Source organism: Poecilia reticulata, chromosome 9 (genome assembly GCF_904066995.2).
Source record: "Poecilia reticulata chromosome 9, P_reticulata-male-v2, whole genome shotgun sequence".
NCBI lineage: Eukaryota > Metazoa > Chordata > Actinopteri > Cyprinodontiformes > Poeciliidae > Poecilia > Poecilia reticulata.
This window is the reverse complement of record NC_088838.1, coordinates 11,947,240-11,970,192: the sequence shown is the minus strand read 5'-3', so window position 1 is coordinate 11,970,192 and position 22,953 is coordinate 11,947,240. Positions and strand designations below refer to the sequence as shown.

At 42.5% G+C, this 22,953-nt stretch overlaps 4 protein-coding genes across 5 annotated transcripts in view; 2 read left to right on the top strand and 2 right to left on the bottom strand.

Annotated features, from left to right (window-relative positions):
* Positions 1 to 1,474, top strand: part of igsf9b (immunoglobulin superfamily, member 9b) — a 32,288-nt gene extending 30,814 nt beyond the window's left edge. For both annotated transcript variants that reach the window (XM_008419111.3, XM_008419110.3), the window contains one exon: positions 148 to 1,474. In XM_008419111.3, coding sequence (XP_008417333.1) covers positions 148 to 173 — 26 coding nt within the window. In that variant the 3' untranslated portion in view covers positions 174 to 1,474. The remainder of the gene's footprint in view (positions 1 to 147) is intronic.
* A 2,818-nt stretch (positions 1,475 to 4,292) lies between these two features.
* Positions 4,293 to 18,103, bottom strand: gatd3l (glutamine amidotransferase class 1 domain containing 3, like). Its single transcript, XM_081610547.1, has 6 exons — positions 17,883 to 18,103; positions 17,760 to 17,812; positions 17,565 to 17,678; positions 17,311 to 17,442; positions 17,084 to 17,176; positions 4,293 to 4,766 (listed from the first exon to the last, which is right to left on the bottom strand). Exons 1-6 carry the CDS (start codon positions 17,997 to 17,999, stop codon positions 4,568 to 4,570), a joined length of 708 nt encoding a protein of 235 aa, XP_081466673.1. The 5' UTR covers positions 18,000 to 18,103; the 3' UTR covers positions 4,293 to 4,567.
* LOC145552948 (paraneoplastic antigen Ma1 homolog) lies at positions 7,859 to 10,693 on the top strand. Its single transcript, XM_081611131.1, has one exon. The coding sequence runs from the start codon at positions 9,215 to 9,217 to the stop codon at positions 10,691 to 10,693; it is 1,479 nt and encodes a 492-aa protein (XP_081467257.1). The 5' UTR covers positions 7,859 to 9,214.
* A 1,639-nt stretch (positions 18,104 to 19,742) lies between the features above and the next one.
* On the bottom strand, positions 19,743 to 22,762 carry tmem127 (transmembrane protein 127). Its single transcript, XM_008419114.3, has 3 exons — positions 21,978 to 22,762; positions 21,724 to 21,888; positions 19,743 to 21,157 (listed from the first exon to the last, which is right to left on the bottom strand). Exons 1-3 carry the CDS (start codon positions 22,213 to 22,215, stop codon positions 20,847 to 20,849), a joined length of 714 nt encoding a protein of 237 aa, XP_008417336.1. The 5' UTR covers positions 22,216 to 22,762; the 3' UTR covers positions 19,743 to 20,846.
* Positions 22,763 to 22,953: the final 191 nt, after the last annotated feature.

Sequence of the window (22,953 nt, the reverse complement as noted above, 5' to 3'; positions counted from 1 at the left end):
TTTATTTGATAGACCCACACAATGTAGATCTAGAGACCAACACTTCATGAAATGCTACATTGAAGTTGTTGGTTGCAATGTGTCAAAGTAAAGAAAAAAAAATCTAATTTTAATGTTGTTCTGCTCTCTTTTTTTTCTCTTCTTCAGACGCATCAAAGACAAAAACCAAATAGCGGCTCTACCGAAAAGACAACAGCACCATGGTCCTAAACATCGGAAACATTTCGTTCTACTTTAACGATTTTAATCTTGCGCTGCAGCAGAGGCTGTAACTGTTCTGTTTTGTAAGACATCCTCAGCGTTTTGTTTTCCACGCTCGTTCTTCTGTTCGATTTGGTTTCAGTGTGCTTTTTATAGTGGGAAAGTGACAATCAGATAAAACGAAGAGATGAAATGCTATTGGATACGGTTCGCGGCTCAAAGTGAGAAGGACCTGCTTTGTGAAAGCAGCAGTCAGCGACAAAATGATAGACGCATCGAAAGTTTTTAGAATCTAAGTCTCCCTTTTAGTGACAATAAAAGATGCTTCTGACAGGTCTGTAGGTGAGTAGACAACATCTCTGAGATATCTTCATCCGTATCGGTGCCTGTGAATAAATGGTGCTAGTTGTGCTCTCCATGTCTATATTGATTAATGACGCGGTACTAACTGTTAGGTATCTAATAAATTTGACCCAAAATTCCCAACATCTATGTACTTAGAAGCTGAGTAATTGTCTGCGACTTACCCACCAATTGCCTGGAATCATCCCCGCTCAGCGCCCTATTAACCTCACAGTATTTTCTTTTAAAGTGTATAAATGTTCATATGCATAGTTTATTGTGAATAAGTCCTGCTGTATTGTTATGCATTCATCCCCCGTCCCCATCAGTTGAGAACGTCTTACTTGGCTCCGCCTTGAAGAAGTGCGACTTTGCCAGGGAAGAGGATATTTGCCTTATTTTTGGTCAGTGGAAAAAGGACGGCTGATGTACAAAAAAGAACAATTAAAAAAAGCATCAAACACGTTTTGTTCCTCATTGTGAATATGTCCGTGTATTTATTGAGATGAGTAACGATATGCAACAATGTTTACAATTCACATCCCTGATGTGAAGGCAACACTGTGAATATTTCATTGACTTCTGATTCTGTATCTGAATTGCAAGTCTGTTATGAATTGTGTGCCCGTTTCCCTTCTGTGTTTGTTTCGTTTTGTTTTCCTTGCTAAAGAAAATCAAGCTGTTTTTTTTGTACGTCACATGACAAAGCAATTTAAAAGATGTTGTAGCTACACCTTGGGGAAGAGTCAGCCTTTCTGTTATTTTTACTTCAGTTTACCAGATGAAAACCCACATTTGGCATGAGTATGCATTTCTGAGGATGGCTTCGGACATCTTGTACAAAGAGGAAAATTTTATATCTTGTTACTTGTTTTTGTCATTTTTTATATGTTTGTAAATGAATAAATTGTTATATTCTGAATGTAGCAGACTTAAAGGATATGAATGGTTCTTTTTTAAAACTACTGACGAAAAGTGTGATCTGCGTGCTTCCACTCCCGGCCACTTTGCTGCTGCTACTTTCTGACAGAGAATAAAAGATATTTCTTGGTTTTAATATAAACTAAAGCTGCAAGAAGCCTCGAATGGCCCTCGCAGCTCAGCGCTGCTCTGGGCTACCGTGGGAGCTCAGGCGACGCCGCCCGCCCAGCCATTGCAGACGCTCTCACGCAGTTCCCGCCCCACCCGGGCAGCGCTATCTGATGACGCACCAAAAATCTGATGGAGATCGACTGATGCAGTGAGGAGAAACAACCAGGGGTGAAAGTAAGGGGGTAAGGCAGGGTACTGCGTACCCCTAAAAGATTTATCAGGGGTACGCAGTACCTGCAAGAGAGGGGAGCGGCTGTCTGCTGGAAAAAATGAATGGGTTCACTGAGCAGCCGTGAGTTCACCCACTAATCACCAATGACTGATTAGTTTTTCGAGAACAATCTAAAACACGACTTAATCAGTTAATGAATACATTTTTTTCTCGTTTCATATTGTTTTTAAACTGTACGTGCTTCACTACAGCAGCGGTGCAATACGTCGATCGCGGAAGGTTTTGAGTCGATCTCGGCATTAGGTGACAAACTGAACGCCGCCAGGACGATGAGACCAGCACGTCCTCCACTGACTGGCTTAAAACGTTCATAACTTTATTAAACAACAACAAAAAAAAAATCAACAAAACATGTTCAAATTAATGACCCAACAACAATAATAATCTCAGTGATTATTGTTTCAACAAGGTGTTGCGCAATTCTGTGCGTTTCGGTTCCATTAACAAAATAACTAGCAGAGCAGGAGTTTAAAATGAACTAATCAACCACAGCTGTGTTCAGGGAGGCTTATTAATGATCGCAAAATAAATATCAAGCCTGCAAACCTAATATTGTAATGGACTGAATGTTATACTTTTAACGTAATCTCTGGACGGTTTGTGGGGCGCAGAAGGTTGTCATGGCAACGGGTGTGCTTAAATGACAGAGACGAGAGTAAAAAGGTGTGAGTGGTTTTGAGTTGATCACCTGTTCGGGTTGTTTTACCTTTCTTTACCTTTGCTGTAGCTCATCACAGCCGCTGTAATTTCTGAACGTTCAATAAACAATAAACTTGGACTAATTACCTCGTTCTATGTGAGAATAAGTCAACAACAAACATCAAACACGGTATATATTTTTCATTAAGTACTTAAACAAATGGCTTCTACCGTGATAATTATGTGAAATTAAATTAATTGTCTAATATAAAAAAATTGCTTGGTGCTGTCGGGCTCAGAGGCTTTTCCTCTATTTTGTTTTTTTGCCTCTTATTTAGTGGAAATATTGATGTTGATGAGACTTGATAACATTTTTCAACCTTTATAGCTCCACTGTTGAAAATGAGGCTCTAACATTCACAAATGACATTGAAATAAAATCCAGTCCAACATCTGGTTTGAGGTGATTCCTCTGGAACCTGTTGGAGGAAAAATATCCCAACTTCAGAAGATGAGCTTTAACCTAACAGAGCTCTGTGGTTCCTCCTATCAGTATGAGAGTCAGGGTGAGGAGGCACCATATTAGGAAGAGAAGTGGAATGCTAAGTGGATGCTAAGCTACTGATTATCCCTCTGTCTGGACACAGGATCAATAGAACCCGTTTAAAAGCTAAAATGAATGGTTATATGCCAGACATGGAAAACTGGGATGCATCCATACCATGATGTTCAGAATTTAGGTCTCATGGCATCTCAAGGTGTCAACATTGCAGCCAGTGGGCTGAAGGAAATACAGCTTTATTTTGTAGCAATTCAAGAGCTACCCAGCTTTTATTGCTTGCTTCGCAAAAACACAAAGAAGCATTATATATATATATATATATATATATATATATATATATTTTTTTTTTTTTTTTTTTTTTTTGTCGTAGTACCCCCAAGAATTTAAAACTACTTTCACCAGCTGATGGCATAACCTAGGGGTGCAGCGGAGTCAAATTACTTAATTTCTGTTAGACAAAAATTAAATATTTGGGTTTATTTTGGTTCATCAGAACCAGAAGGTTCTGGTTGAGTGTGCCTTACAGCTGTGGCCAACTGTTCACTGCAGGTCAGTAGAGAGTTCTTTTAACGAGCCATCATTTGATCCAGGTGAGTTAAACCAAAACACGGGCCCTCGAGGGCCAACTTTGGGCTAGTTGGGGATTTCACCTGAAGGAAATGGAGCAGGTGGTCGTGCATTGATGGTGTAAACACAAATTTGCATCAAACACAAGTGAAAGAACCTCATAAAAACTATGCTTGATCCTATGTTATGTTGGTCATTATTATGCCGTTGCTCTTTTTCTGTTGAGCATTGCTAAGAAACAAAAGCTAATGTTCGGATTTAAAATAACGATTTCCTTAATTAAGAAAGAAAAAAATATACACCAACCTTATCTTTTGTGGGAAAGTAATTGTCCCTAAAGTGGATAACTGGTTGTTCCAGCAATTCACGAACAAGGAGCCCAGACTGGTGCACACACTGCACAGTAGTACACAAATACTGTATATGTTTTTCACTTGCCCAAAACTGTTGCATCAAAGATCCTTCTTTTTTCTGGATTGTGCAACATCCTGTTTCTTTATCAACTGAAATGTAGGTTTACATTAGCTAAACAATAACATGAGGTTCCCTTTTTGAGTGAATTTACTGAAACACGTACGTCTGCTTCACTGAGACGCACACGCTTATCACGTTTATCACATTGTTTCAAAGCAGCCTTTAACCATCAATTGCACAAGATTTGCTTTTCAACTAGAGCATCTTTATTATTTCAGGTAAGGTTTCATCACAGTATAGAGGTGAACTCTGGGCATTCAGTGTTACTCTTTCTTGGAGGAGAGACGCATCACATGTTTGACCATATTTCCAACGCCATCGAATATATAGTGATAGTGGTAATCCGTCTCCCACATGAAGGACGGAGTGCTGACCACTTTGTTCTTCTCGTCCACATAGGCTTCGTGAAAGAAAGGGTTAAGGCCAAAGCAGCGGGAGGAGACGCATTAATGATGAATTTACGGCGGGCGGACAGAGCTCTGAAAGGATATGTATGGCTCACGGACGACGTGGCGAGCGCCCATGCCCTTCACAGCCTGCACCATGTTGGTTTGAGGCCAGTTTCCCCAGCGGGTGTTCTCGTCCCGCTCGTAGCCCATGGTCACCTCGATGCTGGGCAACACGCGGCAGGCCAGCACAGGAGCCATGCTGGCCAGGCTGGAACAGAGGCAGAAGTCTTTCAAATTTCTCCAATTTTTTACCTTTGTCGACAACCTGCTAATTCCAGAATACAACTTTAAATGATCTCCCTCTGACAAATAAAGTTCTTAATAATCAAGCTCCGTCTTACATCAGACGATGATGCTGTTCTGTTAGGCTCACTGATGGGAAGCAGATCCTCGAGTTATCAGGCTCCTGTCCTGTGGAACCAGCTTCCAGTTTGAGGCAGACACTCAGTCTACATTTGAGACTAGGCTTACAACTTCTATTTTTTGATACAGCCTATAGTTGGACTGGCTTAGATTGTCCTGAGTTAGTTCTGTAGTTATGCTGGAGGACAAACTGACCATCATGTCACTTTGCTACTTTCTCCTGCTACGCTCCAATCATGAATTATCTGCAGTTATTTATGACATTAACTTTATGGTCTCTTGTTCCTGCATATAAATAACATCTGTTTCTGCTTATTTATTTCAGGATGCTGAAGCAAAATTTTCCTTTCCACTGTCACCACACACATGCTCAATATAAGGAATTACTACAAATTAACAATTTTATTAAATTAGCTGACCACTGTCACCACATTCTTGTTAATCTCCAGTAATTGGTTAATTTATCACCAGCTTTTTTTTAGTTATTCATCACTTTATTATTTATCTGTTTTCCTAGATTATTTTAATGCATGGATTTCTAGTGGTTTTACTTTTGTCTGAATATTTTTAACCTTTGTAAAGCACTCTGTTTTACACTTAGTAGCATGAAATATGCTAAGTGAATAAAGACTTTAAATGTGTGCATCTGATTGGATTTCATAGATTGCCTGTTTCTGTATTTACACCTGGATTTCTTTTGGATTTGCAAATGACCTTGAGATGACATTTGCTCTAAATCCGTGCTATACGAGTAACTTGAACTGAGATGAAAACCTAATTTGAAGTGATCGTGTTATTTGGGATGGACTGAAAATTGCAACATACAAAACCTGTACGAATTTTAAAAGTAGGAATTCACCACAGTAATATTTGGATAAAAGTCCCCAGCTGGACAACTACAAACCTCTTGCAGCCATGATCAAGGTTTCGGTTAGATATTTTCTGACTCTTTTCGGCAAAACTGGATATAAACTGCCTGAATTTTTTGCATAGATGAAGCTTTTACACATAGTTGGGGCCAATCCAGATCTTTAATGGTAGCTAAATTATTAGTGGGGGGTGTATGAATATATTTGACCCGCATGTCCAATTTATAATTTTTATAAGTAAGAGAAAATCAGCAGTAAATCTAAATTTGTGTGTCCAATTATTGTTTTTAAAATGAATTGAAAGTTGTTTTTTTGTGTTATCATACATACTAAAATGAGGCAAACTCAAACGCATCATCAAAAGTGCAAAATGAATTACATTTATGCCAATGATGAGTGTATCTGAACTTCTGACTGGCACAGGTCAACATATTCAGATACATAAAAATACTCTTTTAAGCACCAACTCCCACAAAAACAACCAATGGACAAAGCTGTACTCTACAGCCAACTGGCATGTCAAATGTTTTACTTTCACTTTCCATAGCCTTTGATTTCAGGGGAAATACTGTGAACTCCACTAAATGGTGTTCATAAACAATTTTTTTGTTTTTTTTTTAAACTATGGAACTAGTGTAGAGGTCAGGTCAGGACTACATGGTCAGTCTTCAGTTGTTATGGTGACCGTTTCTTCACCTCTTCTTCAGCATCCATTTCCGCTCTTCCCAGTAATTCCAGTAATCCCAAATCTCCTTCATCTGGGGATCTTCCCACCTTCAACTAATACCCGATGCCACCTCTCACCTGACCGTAAGAAAAGTCCACACAGCGCCTGCCGATCCCTGCGAAACCGGAATGGGTCCTGCAGTTTTGTTGCAGTAATTTATTTTATTGGCCATCTGTACTTTGTACTGCAATAGTGCGATTTAGACTGAGAATCAACGTTAACGTGCAGAATCTCAGTCCACACCAGGGGGGCCGAAGTCCAGTCCTCAAGCTCTACTACCTTACAACCTTTAGATGCATCTCTTCTTGAAAACACTTAAATCACATAAATTGCTCGTTACCGAGCCTCTGTGAAGCTGAGTGACTGCTGATTATAACATTTTGAATGCGTCTTCACGTTGCAGAATACTGGCTATTGAAGATTGGATCTGGGCATTCCTGGTCTGCCAATGAGTAGATTCTTGGTCATTAAGGACATGAGAGTCCTAAGCACTGGAAGAAGTCCAGTTTCCTTGTATTTAAGCACTTAGGATTATGCATAATGTAGCATCCTGATCTCTTCATACTCAGCACACGGCAACTTGACTCATGTTAGCAGGTTGTTGTAAAAATTAATTAGCAAGTCTGTCGATTTTAACCTTCCACTTCTACATATTTGGTTAAGATAAGAGTAGACTGTAGAGGACAACACTTGTTATTAAGCTCTAAAAGTGATCAACAGGATGAACAAAGAACAACGTGCATCTGAAAATCACCAGGATTTCGTCTTGCAAAAGGAGAAAGCAACCACCAAGGCAGTGCCAAACTTCTATGAGCCGCGATTGTTCTTGGTTTTAACTTTCAGACGGATTGATTTTGCTGAAGACGGGAGCTTCATTGGCTCAAACCCGTTCTGTGCGCTAATTGTGATAGGTAGGGATTACGGCGCAGGGGTCAGCAAACTGTTTAACCTTCTGTTGTCATGGCGGCTGTCCTTTTACCTGCTCCTCCTTAGCATTCTCCTTCACTCTTCCCTTTAATTCCTGTAATCCTACATCTCTCCGTACCTGGAATCCTCCCGTCTTCACCTAGCACCCAGTGCCCTTTCACCCGACCTCAACGCAGACGTCTGCCCGTCACCTCATCCCTCCGGCCAGAATCTGTTGTTTTGACTCGATCCCATTAGAGTGGAAGCATTTATGTCAGCGCCTTTGTTGTGTCCTCCCCGCTTTAAAGGATTTGCCTGCTTTCACATCTTCTTCCAGTTTGGGCTTAGGAGCAGTAAGGCTATTTTTACGGCATTTGCCCTGGCTGCTCCATCCACTGAGAGTTCAAGTGAAGACTCTCACTAAACAGATTCCTAATGTAACCCGTATAGTAAAAACATGAGAAGTCTAAGATGATAAATAGTAAGAATAAGTTCATTTATTCTATCCTTTTATTTCAATTAACATTTTAAAGTTCATATAAAGTTATTAATAATGTGTTTACATTGTTTAAAATAAGTTATTTTTACTTTGTGGGGAATTGCCAGCGAAAATTGTATTTTCCTACGGGAGTACGGTCTGTGAAGGTAGCACAGGTGTGAGGGAGAAAAAAAGAAAAGAAAGAACAAGAGAAGAAGAGTTGGGTTGAGCGTGAGAGTTTGGTTCGGCATGAGAGGAGATAGCGGAGAAGGAGCAGTTAGCTGGTTTCAATGTGAGTAACCACAAACTTGTCGTCAGGAGAAGTTAAAATATACAGTATGCAAGTTAGCAGGACACAGAGTTTCAATGAGAAGCTGTTGGACTGTGTTTTCTTTGTCGCTGTATGTACTCGAGAGCTAGAGCGAAGCTAACCTAGCTGTTCGCTAATATGGACTGCTGTAAGCTGCTGTTTCGCAGTTAGAGTGAAACTTAAAGGGCTACAGAAGATCGTTACCGGACAGGATAACGAGAGACGGACTCCAGATAGTCACTCTGAGTGCCCGCGTCACTCGGAGTACCTCTGGCTACGTGGGAAACTAGGACTCGGACTCCAGATAGTCACTCTGAGCGCCCGTGTCGCTCAGAGTACCTCTGGCAACGTGGGAACTGAGGGCCTGGTGGAGCACGTGGAGAGCACATGGAAACCACACAACTGCATCGTTCGTGAACTGCTGTTTCTTCAGGCTGCCGAGAGGTCTTTTTGGACCACAGGACGAAGGATTCATCTGTGGGAAATCACGATTATCAAGGTACTGAGTTGCACTTTAATATTTTTGCTCTTTGAGTGAAGAGGCTCTGGACTGTTGAGTCGGTGGGACTCCTACATTCGAGCATCTACACAGGCCTGCAACGTAAGGTGTATTTTCTGCCGGCATTAGATTTAGGTTTTACAACAGTGGGGGTATATGCAGATTCATTGTAATACTCTGTTTTTCTGTGTTGCCTGAAACCCAAAACCTGTCATTTCTTTATTTTATTATTATTTTGCCTAATTAAAGGAGGGTTTGTATGGTTTACATGGTGTGAAGTGTAACTTACTTTAGTAACGTCCAATGCTGATTGATCCAAAAGTATTAGAGAGAGATTAAAATTAAGTAGTCAAGAGAGTATACTGAAATAAAGAACCCAAACTCACTTATTTACTAACCTTGCTTAAGTGAGGGCTACATAAATTGGAGGCACCGCTGGGATCTTTTGGGTCTTTTTGAAGCATTGAGCAAGCAAGTTCATATTTTCATTTCTGTGGTTTAAGTATGGCAGATTACATTGGGTTAGCTGCAGAACTGAAAAGGTGGTGTCGGGGCGAAGGGTTGGAAGAAGCTAAGGCTCTCTTGGTAATGGTTCCAGAAGAAGTGGAGATAGCCAAGATAGAAGGAACATTAGAGACAATTAAATGCTTGGGGCGAGTCAGGGTCAGAGGCCGTCAGTTCCACACCTCCTTGAGCTGCCGTATGGTGCTCTGTGAATGCAGAGAAAATGTACCCAGAGAAAATGCACCAAAGGAAGTGCTGGAGCCGGACAGTGGTCAAAGATGGCCGATCGTCACTCTGGATAGAGATGCCGCATCTGATGATTTCGCTCAAAAGGTGAAAAGTCTCCTGAACACTGAGGGAAAGACTATGGAAGATATACAAAACTTATTTTCCAGCTCTACTCCACCACGGCACAACTCTGATCCCCCTGTAAATTCTACTGAGTCTATATTACAAGCGGTGGGCGATCTGTTGGAGAAGACACGTAAACCACAAACTGAAGGTGGCTATCGGCGTTTGAGGCTGTTCTCAGGAAACCTGCCAGTTCCTCCCAATGAGGAGCCATTTGACCACTGGTTGGAACAGGCATGGCTCATGGTAGAGGAAAGTGACTGCACTGACAAGGAGAAAAGGCGCAGGCTGATGGAAAGCTTAAAGGGGCCAGCGTTAGAGATTGCTAAATCTGTTCGTGAGTCCAACCCCGAGGCAGGTCCCGATGAATACTTGAAGGCGTTGGAAAGTGCATTTGGCAATGCTGAATCTGGAGATGATCTTTATTTTGCATTCCGGTTATTGCAACAGCAACCAGGTGAAAAGCTGTCGGATTTCCTAAGGCGCTTGGAGAGGGCCCTCACTAAAGTTGTTCAGAGGGGAGGATTAACAAGTCATAACAAAGACAAAGCTCGTCTAGAGCAACTTCTAAGAGGGGCGGTTGTTTCGGACCTAATGCTAATTCAACTGCGTCTGAGAGAGAAAAAGTCCTCACCCCCAACGTTCCTCCAGCTCTTAAGTGAGATCCGCATAGAGGAAGAGTATGAGGCATCGAGGAGAAAACTGAATTCATCTGTCCACCTTGTACAAACAAAACCTTCTCAGACAGTCCCAACAGAAATACAAAATCTCAAAGCTGAAATTAAAGAGCTTAAGACTAAGCTTGCCACCTGCATGTCTAAGTCCCCTGATGTCCAAGAAAAAAGGGTGTCATCTGTGTCCCAAGTGCAGTCCAGCGAATGCAGTGATACCCAAGAACTGGCTGCATTGAAGAAACAAGTCAGAAAATTGCAGCACAAGGTAGCCCAAAAAAGTACTGCTCCAGAACCTTCAGTACAACTTGCTTCTGTGACAGCAGTAGAAGCTACATCAACCACAAGAACCCCAATCGGAACAGACCACCTTTGGAGGAGCAGTTCTGTTACCGTTGTGGAGAAAGAGGGCATTTTGTGGCAAAGTGTCAAAATCCTGAAAATCAGAACAAGGTAATCAGAAAGCTCATTCAGACTATACGAACAATGAAAGACAGTCCAGCTGCTTCATCAAGTAATACCACTGACACCAGTTGCAATGTTAAGCAGGGTCTTTTGACTTCTCCCACTCCGTCGGGAATTCCTGAAGGACTGATTGGACCACCCAGCATTGTACCACTCAAAGTGAATGGACAGCCCTGTAACGCCTTATTCGACAGTGGATCACAGGTCACTATAATATTTGAGTCCTGGTACAACACCCATCTGTCCTCTGTCCCACTGCACCCAGTCACTGGCCTTGATCTTTGGGGTCTAAGTGAGTCCAATGTCAGTTACCCCTACCTTGGGTATGCGGTGGTGGACATTGAGTATCCTGCTGAAATAACCGGTGTCAGACATACAGTGCCGGTTCTTGCCCTCATCTGTCCGAGCCCAAAAGAAGAGCAGATTCCTGTTATTGTTGGTACCAACACCAGCCATGTCCGTAATTTGGTACAGGAATGCAGAAAAGAGGGGCGGGACATCACTAGAACTCTGGGCATCCAAACTTACGGTGAAACGCTAAATTTACCCACACACTCTATCACCCTGGGCTCCCAAGATGACCAGGTTGGTTGTGTGATTTGGCAGGGATCCAGTCCATTGTCATTACCCCCAGGGAAAGAGGTGCAGATAACCTGTAAGGTTAATTTTCAGCAGGCTCTGGGCAAAGAGATCCTGATGGTTGACTCCTCTCCATTAGCTCCTTTGCCAGGTGATATCTTGTTGCAACCTATGGTGGTGCCTTCACATGCAGTACAAGTTAACAACTTTAGGATTTTGGTCGAGAACCAGTCTGCCAGGGAGACCATTATTCCTATCGGAACCGTCATGGGTCACATTTACCGCACAGAAAGTGTCATCTCTGTGCCACGCCAAAAACATGAAAGGGCAGTATTCGACAGTAACCAGATTGACTTTGGTGATTCGCCTGTGCCTGAGGAATGGAAAGACCGGCTGAGACAGAAACTAGCAGAACACCCCCACGTCTTCTCGACTACTGAATGGGATGTGGGCCTTGCAAAGAACGTTGAGCATACTATCCGTCTTTCTGACACTAGGCCGTTTCGTCAAAGATCCCGTCGACTTGCACCTGCAGACATTGAGGATGTAAGGAAACATCTGCAAGAGTTGCTCTGTGCTGGCATAATTAGAGAGTCTCGTAGCCCTTATGCTTCACCGATTGTTATAGTTAGAAAGAAAAATGGAACAATACGGATGTGTATAGACTACAGACTCCTTAACAGTCGGACCATCCCAGACCAATACACAACTCCTTGCATTGATGAAGCCCTGGATTCTCTGTCTGGCAGTAAATGGTTTTCAGTGCTCGACCTGCGTAGTGGATACTACCAGATTCCCATGGCAGAAGACGATAAGGAGAAGACGGCGTTCATCTGTCCACTGGGCTTCTTCCAATTTGAGAGAATGCCGCAAGGAATAACGGGGGCGCCTGCGACTTTCCAGCGATTAATGGAAAGAACAGTGGGAGATATGAACCTCCTTCAAGTCCTTGTATACTTAGATGACTTGATTGTTTTTGGAAAGTCATTGGAGGAACATGAGGAGCGACTCATTAAAGTCCTGGATCGTCTTGGGGAAGCCGGATTGAAACTCTCTCTGGACAAATGCCAATTTTGTCAACCGCAGGTGAAGTACCTTGGACATATTGTGTCTGCCCAAGGTGTCTCTCCTGACCCGCAGAAGATTGAGGCAGTTACCACCTGGCCTCAACCCCATGACCTAAAGTCTCTAAGATCCTTTTTAGGCTTCTGCGGATACTATAGGAGATTTATTGCTAACTATGCAGCAATTGTGAGACCCCTCACTGAACTGACAAAAGGCTATGCTCCAACCCAGAAGAGTAAGAAAAAGAGTCCAGATCTCAATAAGTCCTATCTGAAAGAGTCAGAGCCCTTTGGAGAACGGTGGGATAACAGCTGCAAACAAGCTTTCCATCAGATTATCCATTGCCTAACACATGCGCCAGTACTAGCCTTCGCTGATCCTACAAAGCCCTACGAGCTCCATGTGGATGCTAGCTTCAAGGGACTGGGGGCTGTATTATACCAGCTGCAAGAAGAGGAACTAAGGCCGGTTGCATTTGCCAGTAGGAAACTAAGTCAGTCTGAGAAGAAGTACCCTATACATCAGCTTGAGTTCCTGTCATTAAAGTGGGCGGTGGTGGATCGCTTTCATGACTACCTCTACGGGGCACGCTTTTCAGTACGTACTGACAATAACCCATTGACCTATGTTCTGTCCACTGCCAAGCTCAATGCAGTGGGACATAGATGGTTGGCTGCTTTGTCTACATACGACTTTGATGTTCTCTATCGTCCAGGCAAGCACAACATCGATGCAGACATCCTCTCGAGGAACTTTGATGCTGGCACTGAATGGGAGACTATACCTGAGGCAGCTGTTAAATCCATCTGCGGAAGGTTACAGGTACTAGAAAACCCTGAGTGTTCAACCAGATGTGTAGACCAAACTGGTGCTCCCCCAGAATGCGTACCAGACATCTATGCATTCCCATTGAGAATGGAGTTGCAGTCTCTGGAGCATGTTTCAAAAGCTGATCTGGTTCAGGCGCAAAAAGATGACCCAGTCATTGGTCCAGCTATCCAGGCAGTTAAGCTTAATCAGTGGTCTGGCACCAATCCAGAGCTCTCGCTTCTGAAAAGAGAGAAAGACAAATTGACCATACTAAAAGATGGTCTGCTCTATCGCATCACTAAGCGTCACTCAAGTGGGGAGGTCCATCAGCTAGTCCTGCCAAAGATTTTCCATGATGTTGTATTGAGATCAGTACACAATGACTCGGGACATCTAGGCATAGAGAGAACTCTGGATTTACTCCGTCAGAGGTTCTACTGGCCAAGGATGATGCAAGACATTGAGCAACATATTAAAAGGTGTGGCGAGTGCATAACACGCAAGACTCCTGCCCAGAAAGCTGCACCACTTCATCAGATCTCCAGTAGTGGTCCATTGGATCTTGTGTGCATTGATTTTCTCTCGATGGAGACCGATTCCAGAGGCATGAGTAATGTTTTAGTGGTCACCGATCACTTTACACGTTATGCTCAAGCGTTTCCAACAAAGAATCAGACATCTCGAACAGTGGCTAAAACCTTAGTGGATAAGTTTTTTGTCCATTATGGTTTACCAGCTCGTATCCATTCTGATCAGGGACGAGACTTTGAGAGTCGCCTGATTAAAGACTTACTGAAGACTATGGGGATAAGAAAATCTCGGACTACCCCATACCATCCGCAAGGAGACCCTCAACCAGAGCGGTTCAATCGAACATTGCTTTCGATGTTGGGTACTCTAAGCACTGAAAAGAAACGTCAGTGGAGCCAACATGTTCCTTATTTGGTCCACGCATACAACAGTACTAGGTGTGATGCAACTGGGTTTTCACCCTATTTTTTAATGTTTGGTCGTGAAGCCAGATTGCCAGTAGACCTGTGCTTTGAAACGACAACTGACAAATCTGATGAGAGTCACTCGCACTATGTGTCAAAGTTGAAGGAGGACCTCCATCAAGCATACAAGCTTGCGTCGGAGACAGCAGACAAAGTCCATCAAAAGAATAAAATGGCTTATGACAGAAAAGTTGGTTTCCAGGCTTTAGAAGTAGGAGACAGAGTCTTGCTAAAGAACTGGGGTCTAAAAGGGAGGCATAAGTTGCAAACAAGATGGAGTCCTATACCTTATCAGGTTGTTGGAAAAATGCCCAATCTTCCTGTCTACCAACTGAAGAAAGAGAACGGAAGTGGTCATCTGAAAACAATCCACAGAGATCACATCCTTCCTATTGACCAACAAGTGAGATTGCCAACCACTGGAGAGGGCCAGCATTGTCCCAACGGACAAAAAACAAAAATCAAGACACCAAAGCAGGCTACAGTTGTGTCTGAACCTCAACTATTCCTGGATTCGGATTCTTCCTCTGAATATGAGTACTATCAGCCTCAAAAACGTTACTACACTCGAGAGAGAGTGAAAGAAGGATTGAGACACAATTTCATGTCTGAAGAGGCGGCACAAGAGGCCAGTGTGAATGAACAGGACATTGTTGCTGATGAAAAGGATTCTACTGATAGCAGTGATGGGGAACTGCAACTGGAGGATGGCGAATCCATTCAAGGCAGTGAATCTGAGGCAAACTCAGTGGTGGATATACAAGAGGAGCCTGATCAATTTGGAGAAGATGAACAAGATTCTGCCCCAGAACTTGATTTGAATTCCAGAGCCGGCCCATCTGTCAAAATTCCAAAACCACAAACTCGTAATCAGTTGTATGACACCCCTAATTTAAGGCCTAAGAGACATATTAAACCAGTAGTTCGATTAACCTATGATGAGCCAGGGAAAGCTCATGATCAACCTATTACTATTATCCATCGAGGGGTTGTCATTACTATAGGTAAAGATTAAGAGCCATGGGTGTTTACATGAGGTTCATCCTATCCCTGAAGTTCTAGTAGTTCTTTGGTAGTCTGTTGAGGACACCAGACATTTAGTGGGGGGAGGGTGTAACCCGTATAGTAAAAACATGAGAAGTCTAAGATGATAAATAGTAAGAATAAGTTCATTTATTCTATCCTTTTATTTCAATTAACATTTTAAAGTTCATATAAAGTTATTAATAATGTGTTTACATTGTTTAAAATAAGTTATTTTTACTTTGTGGGGAATTGCCAGCGAAAATTGTATTTTCCTACGGGAGTACGGTCTGTGAAGGTAGCACAGGTGTGAGGGAGAAAAAAAGAAAAGAAAGAACAAGAGAAGAAGAGTTGGGTTGAGCGTGAGAGTTTGGTTCGGCATGAGAGGAGATAGCGGAGAAGGAGCAGTTAGCTGGTTTCAATGTGAGTAACCACAAACTTGTCGTCAGGAGAAGTTAAAATATACAGTATGCAAGTTAGCAGGACACAGAGTTTCAATGAGAAGCTGTTGGACTGTGTTTTCTTTGTCGCTGTATGTACTCGAGAGCTAGAGCGAAGCTAACCTAGCTGTTCGCTAATATGGACTGCTGTAAGCTGCTGTTTCGCAGTTAGAGTGAAACTTAAAGGGCTACAGAAGATCGTTACCGGACAGGATAACGAGAGACGGACTCCAGATAGTCACTCTGAGTGCCCGCGTCACTCGGAGTACCTCTGGCTACGTGGGAAACTAGGACTCGGACTCCAGATAGTCACTCTGAGCGCCCGTGTCGCTCAGAGTACCTCTGGCAACGTGGGAACTGAGGGCCTGGTGGAGCACGTGGAGAGCACATGGAAACCACACAACTGCATCGTTCGTGAACTGCTGTTTCTTCAGGCTGCCGAGAGGTCTTTTTGGACCACAGGACGAAGGATTCATCTGTGGGAAATCACGATTATCAAGGTACTGAGTTGCACTTTAATATTTTTGCTCTTTGAGTGAAGAGGCTCTGGACTGTTGAGTCGGTGGGACTCCTACATTCGAGCATCTACACAGGCCTGCAACGTAAGGTGTATTTTCTGCCGGCATTAGATTTAGGTTTTACAACAGTGGGGGTATATGCAGATTCATTGTAATACTCTGTTTTTCTGTGTTGCCTGAAACCCAAAACCTGTCATTTCTTTATTTTATTATTATTTTGCCTAATTAAAGGAGGGTTTGTATGGTTTACATGGTGTGAAGTGTAACTTACTTTAGTAACGTCCAATGCTGATTGATCCAAAAGTATTAGAGAGAGATTAAAATTAAGTAGTCAAGAGAGTATACTGAAATAAAGAACCCAAACTCACTTATTTACTAACCTTGCTTAAGTGAGGGCTACACTAAAATCAGTGTGCAAGAAAAACTATCTTTAAAAACTGCTAATGAAGTACAATTTCTGTTCTTTTGGCCATTGTCACACTGAGAAGTGTGGATCAGACTCCCTTTTGTGTAAACAAAGGGCTGCTGAGAAGCTTTAGGTTTTGTTGTGCCGAAATTAGCCTTGTTAATTGGCTTAACAAACTTTACAGGAAGTTTGTGGAAAGAGTCAACATTTAAATTTTTATTTATTTATTTGTTTGACCTAAAAAGGCTTTCACAAGAAAAAAAAGATCATACCATGCTGAATTAAATGTTCAACACAGCTTCCTCACCTAATTTCATTTGCCTGACTAAACGTCTAAGTCACCAGTTTGTGTGACTCCTTGCAGTGCCCTAATTCCATTATCAGGTTGTCTAAATCTTTTGTTTATTTAAATTGGTGTATTTTAATTAAGACAGGAGGTAGATGCCAGTGGCAGTGTGGAGCTTAGCCTCGTGTTGGACATGGTTCTGTACTTCGAACTCAAAGTCAGTGAGCCTAAGCACTGAGGACGGATCACAGCATACATACCCAATAGGTTTGCGTGAACGGTGGAACTCTTTAAGCACTCTTTCCACATCATTATGCAGCTTGCAGTCCTTGCCGTCCTTCATAAAAGTGGATCTAAAAATGCAATTAAGATTTTTTTTTTTACACTTCCATTAGTATTTAAGGCTCGAGCCATTGTATCTAATTTTACTTTTCTTTGCACAGCCCAGTTTGCAAGTGACAACCCCCCCCCCAACCCCGCTCCTCACAGATTCTTGACGATCCCGTGGCCTCCGGGAAAGATGACGGCGTCGAAGCTGTTGACGTCCAGCGTGGACAGGTCCTGCATTTGCCTCTTTCCCTGGCCGTGAATGAAGCGAGCTGACTCGATCATCATGTTCCTGTTTGATGGCCAGATATAATCAAAAATACTACCTTGTGGGAAGAGTCGGGTCAAATGGTTACACGCGCGTGCCAAAGGTCAAGTCAGTTCACTGTCTGCTGTGCGTGCGTGGCTTCCTACCGGTTCTCGCCTGTGGAAGGCTGCTTCTTCATGTGATCCATCACATGCATTTGCTGCTGATTTGGAGCAAACGTGCGGAAGCGGGCGCCGTTCCTGCTCAGGTGGTACATGGTGCTGCACACAAATAGGTTTAGAGCCGTCATGTCTGCACTGGTGGAGGTTCGTGGATTGCTGAGAATGTGCCTGGATACTCACTACGCTCCTTCGTGGACATCACTTCCATCCCACCATCCACATCCTGAGAAAACCTGGAATATATTGACTCGCTGCGTTGGTCCGCTTCTTTTCACTCATAGCATATTATTGGCTTGAACTTACCACAGCAACTTTGGTGTTTCCCCAGTAGCCATATTCCCCTTGGTGAACGAAGCAGGTAGGCTGATGAGAGACGGCGGTCAGAGTCTGTTTTGACAGCAAGGTCCTGGTTGCCAGCATGATTAAGCGATAGTCTCAGTGATTCTGCAGGAAAATAGCCGATTAACAGATTGCCACGGAGCCTGTGGAGACCTCTGAGAGGGCAGATATTGATCTCACTGAGGATGTCTGTATTTATACTAGCAGTGTGGGGCCGAGTGACGTTAACGCGTAAGCTGAGCTCCATTGTCTTTTCACGTCTTGCCTTCCTCCTTTCCAGAGCACCCTTCCCTATTAATACCTCGTTAATTCTTCTGATTAACTTAAGGTATTTAGCCACGGAGTGAAACTTTAGCTTCGGCTAATATCTTGACCCATTAAGAGCTTGGCACTTGATACAGTGCATTGATTAGGAAACGGTGTCCCACTCCATTATACAGGCATAGTGGCATACCATATGTCCTGCAAAGTCCATTAGGGCGTAAGGCTCTTACGCTTTCTAATGCCGTGTTGAGTCTAGACGGTGAACCCAGAAATACCTTCAACAGATGGAAAAGTCACTTTCAGAGTAAAAATGTTCAGCTGCGACTCGGTAAACTGATTTTCAAAGGTTTGATTCAGTTCAGTATTTTTAATTCAAGAAGTGAAACTCATACAGCTTCATCACACAACACACTGAGATGAAGTGGGTGATTTTTCTGTTAATTTTGATGATTACGACAAAGGAATACTTTAAATAATTTTTTTTTTTAAGTTAGAATATTAAACTATTAAAATAATACTTAAATGTTACAGCCTACTTAGTAATAGGGAAGAGTGCTGATTGGACAGTTGTCCAGCAGACAGTAACTGGCCCACTCCGTAAGGAGGGTAAGCCACAAAAACGTCATTGCTAAAGAGACTGTAAGAGGGCAAAAACTATTAATGGAAAGTTGTATGGAAGGAAAAAGTTTAGCAAAAAATGATGCAGAAAAAACAGGGATGACCGCAACCTTGAGAAGACTGTGAAGCAAAGTCGATTCAAGAGCACAGCGGGTGTTCACAAGTTCTAGTCTGTAGGTGGAGTGTGTGGTGGCTCCTGCATCTGTGTGTGGTGCAGGAGCCACCACACACAGATGCGTCCAAGATTTAGATGCTACATTGTTACATCTGTTGTGTTGAACCACTTTTGAATTAAAGATGTCAGGAGTTTCTTACCTGAACGAAGGACTGAACTCAGTGCTGCAAGGTTCTCTAAGGTGAAAGCAAAATGTGCATTTTGTCTAAAGATCAAGGCCCTATAGAGTGTGAAAGAAAGGTGGAAAGGCAAAGATCCGAACATTCAAGGACAGTAATGATGAAAAGAAATAAACACTTGATAAAAACATTTTAGTGACACTTTATATGAAGGGGTGTGCAAAAGACTGCAATGACACTGTCATAAACATGACATAACACCTGTCATGAACATGAAGGAGTCTTTATGACAGTTGTCATGAAGTGTCATTCGGTAAATGACACTTTTAATGCAAAGTTGGCACTTTTAATGGACTTAAAATAAGCATTAAAAGTGTCATTATTTACCAAATGACACTTCATAACAAGGCATAAACTTTCATAAAGACTTCTTTTATGTTCATAACTGGTGTTAGGTCATATTTATGACAGTGTCTTATCACTCTTCAATAAAATTGTTACCAATGTTTTTTTCAATCGAATCACAAGGAAACGTTTGATATTTTTAATTTATTGAGATGCACCTGTAGGGGGAGACAACTCACAGTGAAGGTTCAGAAAAAAAAAAAAGTAATTTGTCAATGTACAGATGAACAACAGAAGGCAAAATATGACATGTCTTTTATTATGGCCACTTTACTGCATGTATAAACAATTACTATTTACATAAAGATGAAGAAAATACAGTGAGAAACAAAATGCAGAAACAGAACAAATGTGCAACCGACCACAATCACCACATCAGTCACAAACTCGAGCGTCAGCAGGAACCTTTCGTGGAGCACGGAAGGTCCAAACCCCGGCCTAAAAATATGAAAAATCAGCAGAACTCACGCATGGAAAACACATACTAAAGTGGTCACGAACGGTATTCACAGAGTACAAACAAAATTCTCTCTTTTAAAAAAAACAAAACTCAAATACAATTATGTCATAACCGATGTTTATGCTGTGAGGTTTCCTGCCGAACTAGCCTCCATTTCTCTGCACCCGCAATCCACACCGTGTTTCCGAAACACAATAAACTCTCCTCCCTCACGAGTTTTGTAAATGCTTCTGCCGCGTCTAGAACAGAGGAGGTGAAAATAGCGAGTGAGAAAGCAAAAGAATAAATAAGGTCCGTTTCTTTTTTTGTTTGTATAAAATTCATGTTTAAAACAATCTCGTCAGTGTTTATGGATTCCTGCAAATAAGCAGCATCAGGAGAAAAAAAAAGAAGAAAGAAATCACACACGTGGCAAATATGTCAAATTAAAAATCACAAAGCTGTTTAATCAAAGCTCCACCCAAATCCAATTATAACTACGGCTGATGATAACATTCGACAACAGCGTTGATCGGGTTGCAGCTGCTTCTTCCGTTTCCTGTGATGAGCGCTGTTTGGTGATTTTTTTTTGTTGCAGATGACTTATAGTTACATGTAAGGACCAGATCCTAAAAGCCATTTACATGCAAATCACTAACCACTTCAGCAGTGAGAATTAAGTATGAAGCAGCTCCTAAACTGATGCCACCGCTAAAGAAAGCTTCCATGCACCCAAAGCCACTGTCTTTCAAGGAATCGATGCACCGACTTGTGCACGCGTTACGTTCGTCGCCGAGAGTATTTGCAAAGGTTTCCATTTGATTAAATTGAGCGTGGTCTGCACACCAAGCGCAAAGTAGCTGTGCTCGGAGAGAAAACAATTTTTTCGCAAGGCCAGTCTGGTTGGGTTAGGGCGTGTAGGCAGGTGGCGGCTGAAACTGATTGGCGACGTCGAAGTCGGCGGGAAAAGTCTCGCTGCTGTCCTCCATCTCCGAGAGCAACTCCAGGGCCTGCTCCTCCTCCTCCGTGGGGTAGTGGCGTAGGAGGTTTGCGGCGGTGGCGAGGATCGACGCGCCGCCCGCGCCCGCCACCAGGTAGAAGCTGATGGCGAAGGTGACGTATATGAGAGAGCCGTGGTACTTTTTGTGCTGCTGCTGAAGCGCCAAGATCAGTTCTGAGGTCCAGTAGCAAAACCCAATTACTGTGGCACATTGCAGCACTGAGGGGAGAGAGAGGAGGTTAATAAAATCTAACGGAACAGGTCCGCTCGGCATAATGGTTCACTAAGGACAAGAACAAGTTTGCTGTTCAATGTTCTTGTCCAGTTGCATCGGTTCTGATTCTTTTTATTTGTAGAATCATAGACTAAGCTTAAATGATGTATAAACATTTCATGTTAGGTTTGATTGTATAAAAAGTGCTTTGTACATAAAGATTGATTGATTGAATTGATTTACTCCAAAGATATAAAATTGATCTTTTTACTATAAATAGTGTCAGACTGAGTAAACTTCACGGTTTAAGCTTATCTCAACTGTACTTAAGAGGTTAGCAACAAGACACATTATATGAAAATCTGTTTCAAAACATTATTCTTCCTAAATACTCTGGTAATATGTTTTCTTCAACCTTTCTACATAACAAAAACTCAGAAATTATGATTTTACTTTAAAAAAAAAAAATTCTGATTTGATATTTTTGCCAAATCGTCCACTTTTACTTTGTTTATTGACACAATTAAAAATAAATAAAAATAAAAAAAACTCCAACAATAAGAATATGTACCTGTTAGTATATGTGCAAAAGCATATCTGCGTGTGACCTTTAGGGCAGAGTGTTTGGGTCCAAACACATCCAAGAGAAAAGCAGTGAGACTGCATAATATGCCGAGGAAACAGAAGGCAGCGATGACTCTCAGCAACAGGATGATTTGTGGGTTTACACAGTAATCTGTGGAAATACAGAAGTCACAAAGTTACAAGTTAGCCGAATGATTAACAACTGCCTACGCTTACAGGTTGTGACGTGCTTATTCTCACCATCCAGCAGCTTGGGATCGATGTACCCCAAGACATCCGCTACCCCCAGCTCTTGTCTAGGGCAGGCCCCTCCGTGAACCCGGAGCCAGGCCGGTTCAGCCAGAGCCGTGCACAGCGCTGTGATGGACAGAGCTCCGGGCAGAGCCGACACCAAGCTCCGCTCCGGCTGCTTGGGCAGGGAGGTGCCCGCTCTCCGTCTCCGACCTCCAGGGAGAGTGGAACCCGGTGGAGCATACATGATTATTGCGTCTCCTTAGTAATTGGTGTCGTTAGAAGCGTTGGTGACTCCTTCTTTTATAGCAATCCGTTTGTAGCTTAGGGATGAGCCAACCAAGAGAGTAGGCAGAGTAAGGCCTGCAAGCCGCTTCAGGCAAGGAAACTTGGATCACGACGGGATGACAGCGGCTCCGGACTCTTTCTTTCGATGAGTTACACACAATGTGTCCGACAAAAATTGGGATGCTAGATAAAACAAGACGCTGGCGGCCGATCAGACAATGAACAGATGGTCTCTAGGCCTGTTAGCTCTTCTGTTAGCCTGATACGCTAACTCCTTGTCAACGCCAAATATAACAAAATCTAAGTACAAAACTAAACCTAACACAAACAAACAATTTAAAATAAAACTTAACACACGATAAGGATACCTACAACAATAAAAACATACGCTTACTATTGGTACAGAAAAGGAAACACAAAACAAAACAAAAGACAGCCTACGCTGGTTTCCCGTAATGTTGACTTCCTGTTAGCAGTTGGCACCGGTCTAAGAGGAGGGGTTGCTGCCACCTAGTGGTGACTCATCCAAAACCACTTACACAAGGCTAAATAAATTGTTACAATTAGATTGCCAATTACAAATTGTTTTACCCCCGCATAGAAGTATTATGCAGTTTTAATTTTTTGCCTCATTTCAAATCAAAGTACTCTAAAAGTCAGTATATTTATTCCTTAACATTCAGCAGGCGTGTCACTC

Bases quoted from the DNA above. Each gene is read 5' to 3' on its own strand.
- LOC145552948 (XM_081611131.1), top strand. From the start codon at position 9,215: ATGGCAGATTACATTGGGTTAGCTGCAGAACTGAAAAGGTGGTGTCGG.
- gatd3l (XM_081610547.1), bottom strand. From the start codon at position 17,999: ATGCTGGCAACCAGGACCTTGCTGTCAAAACAGACTCTGACCGCCGTC. The intron at 17,443-17,564 runs GTAGGAAGCCAC...GCCATCAAACAG, and splicing joins CCTTCCACAGGCGAGAACCG to GAACATGATGATCGAGTCAG. The intron at 4,767-17,083 runs GTATGTATGCTG...CCTCTGTTCCAG, and splicing joins CGTTCACGCAAACCTATTGG to CCTGGCCAGCATGGCTCCTG.
- tmem127 (XM_008419114.3), bottom strand. From the start codon at position 22,215: ATGTATGCTCCACCGGGTTCCACTCTCCCTGGAGGTCGGAGACGGAGA. The intron at 21,889-21,977 runs GTGAGAATAAGC...GTATTTCCACAG, and splicing joins CGATCCCAAGCTGCTGGATG to ATTACTGTGTAAACCCACAA. The intron at 21,158-21,723 runs GTACATATTCTT...CTCTCCCCTCAG, and splicing joins TTTTGCACATATACTAACAG to TGCTGCAATGTGCCACAGTA.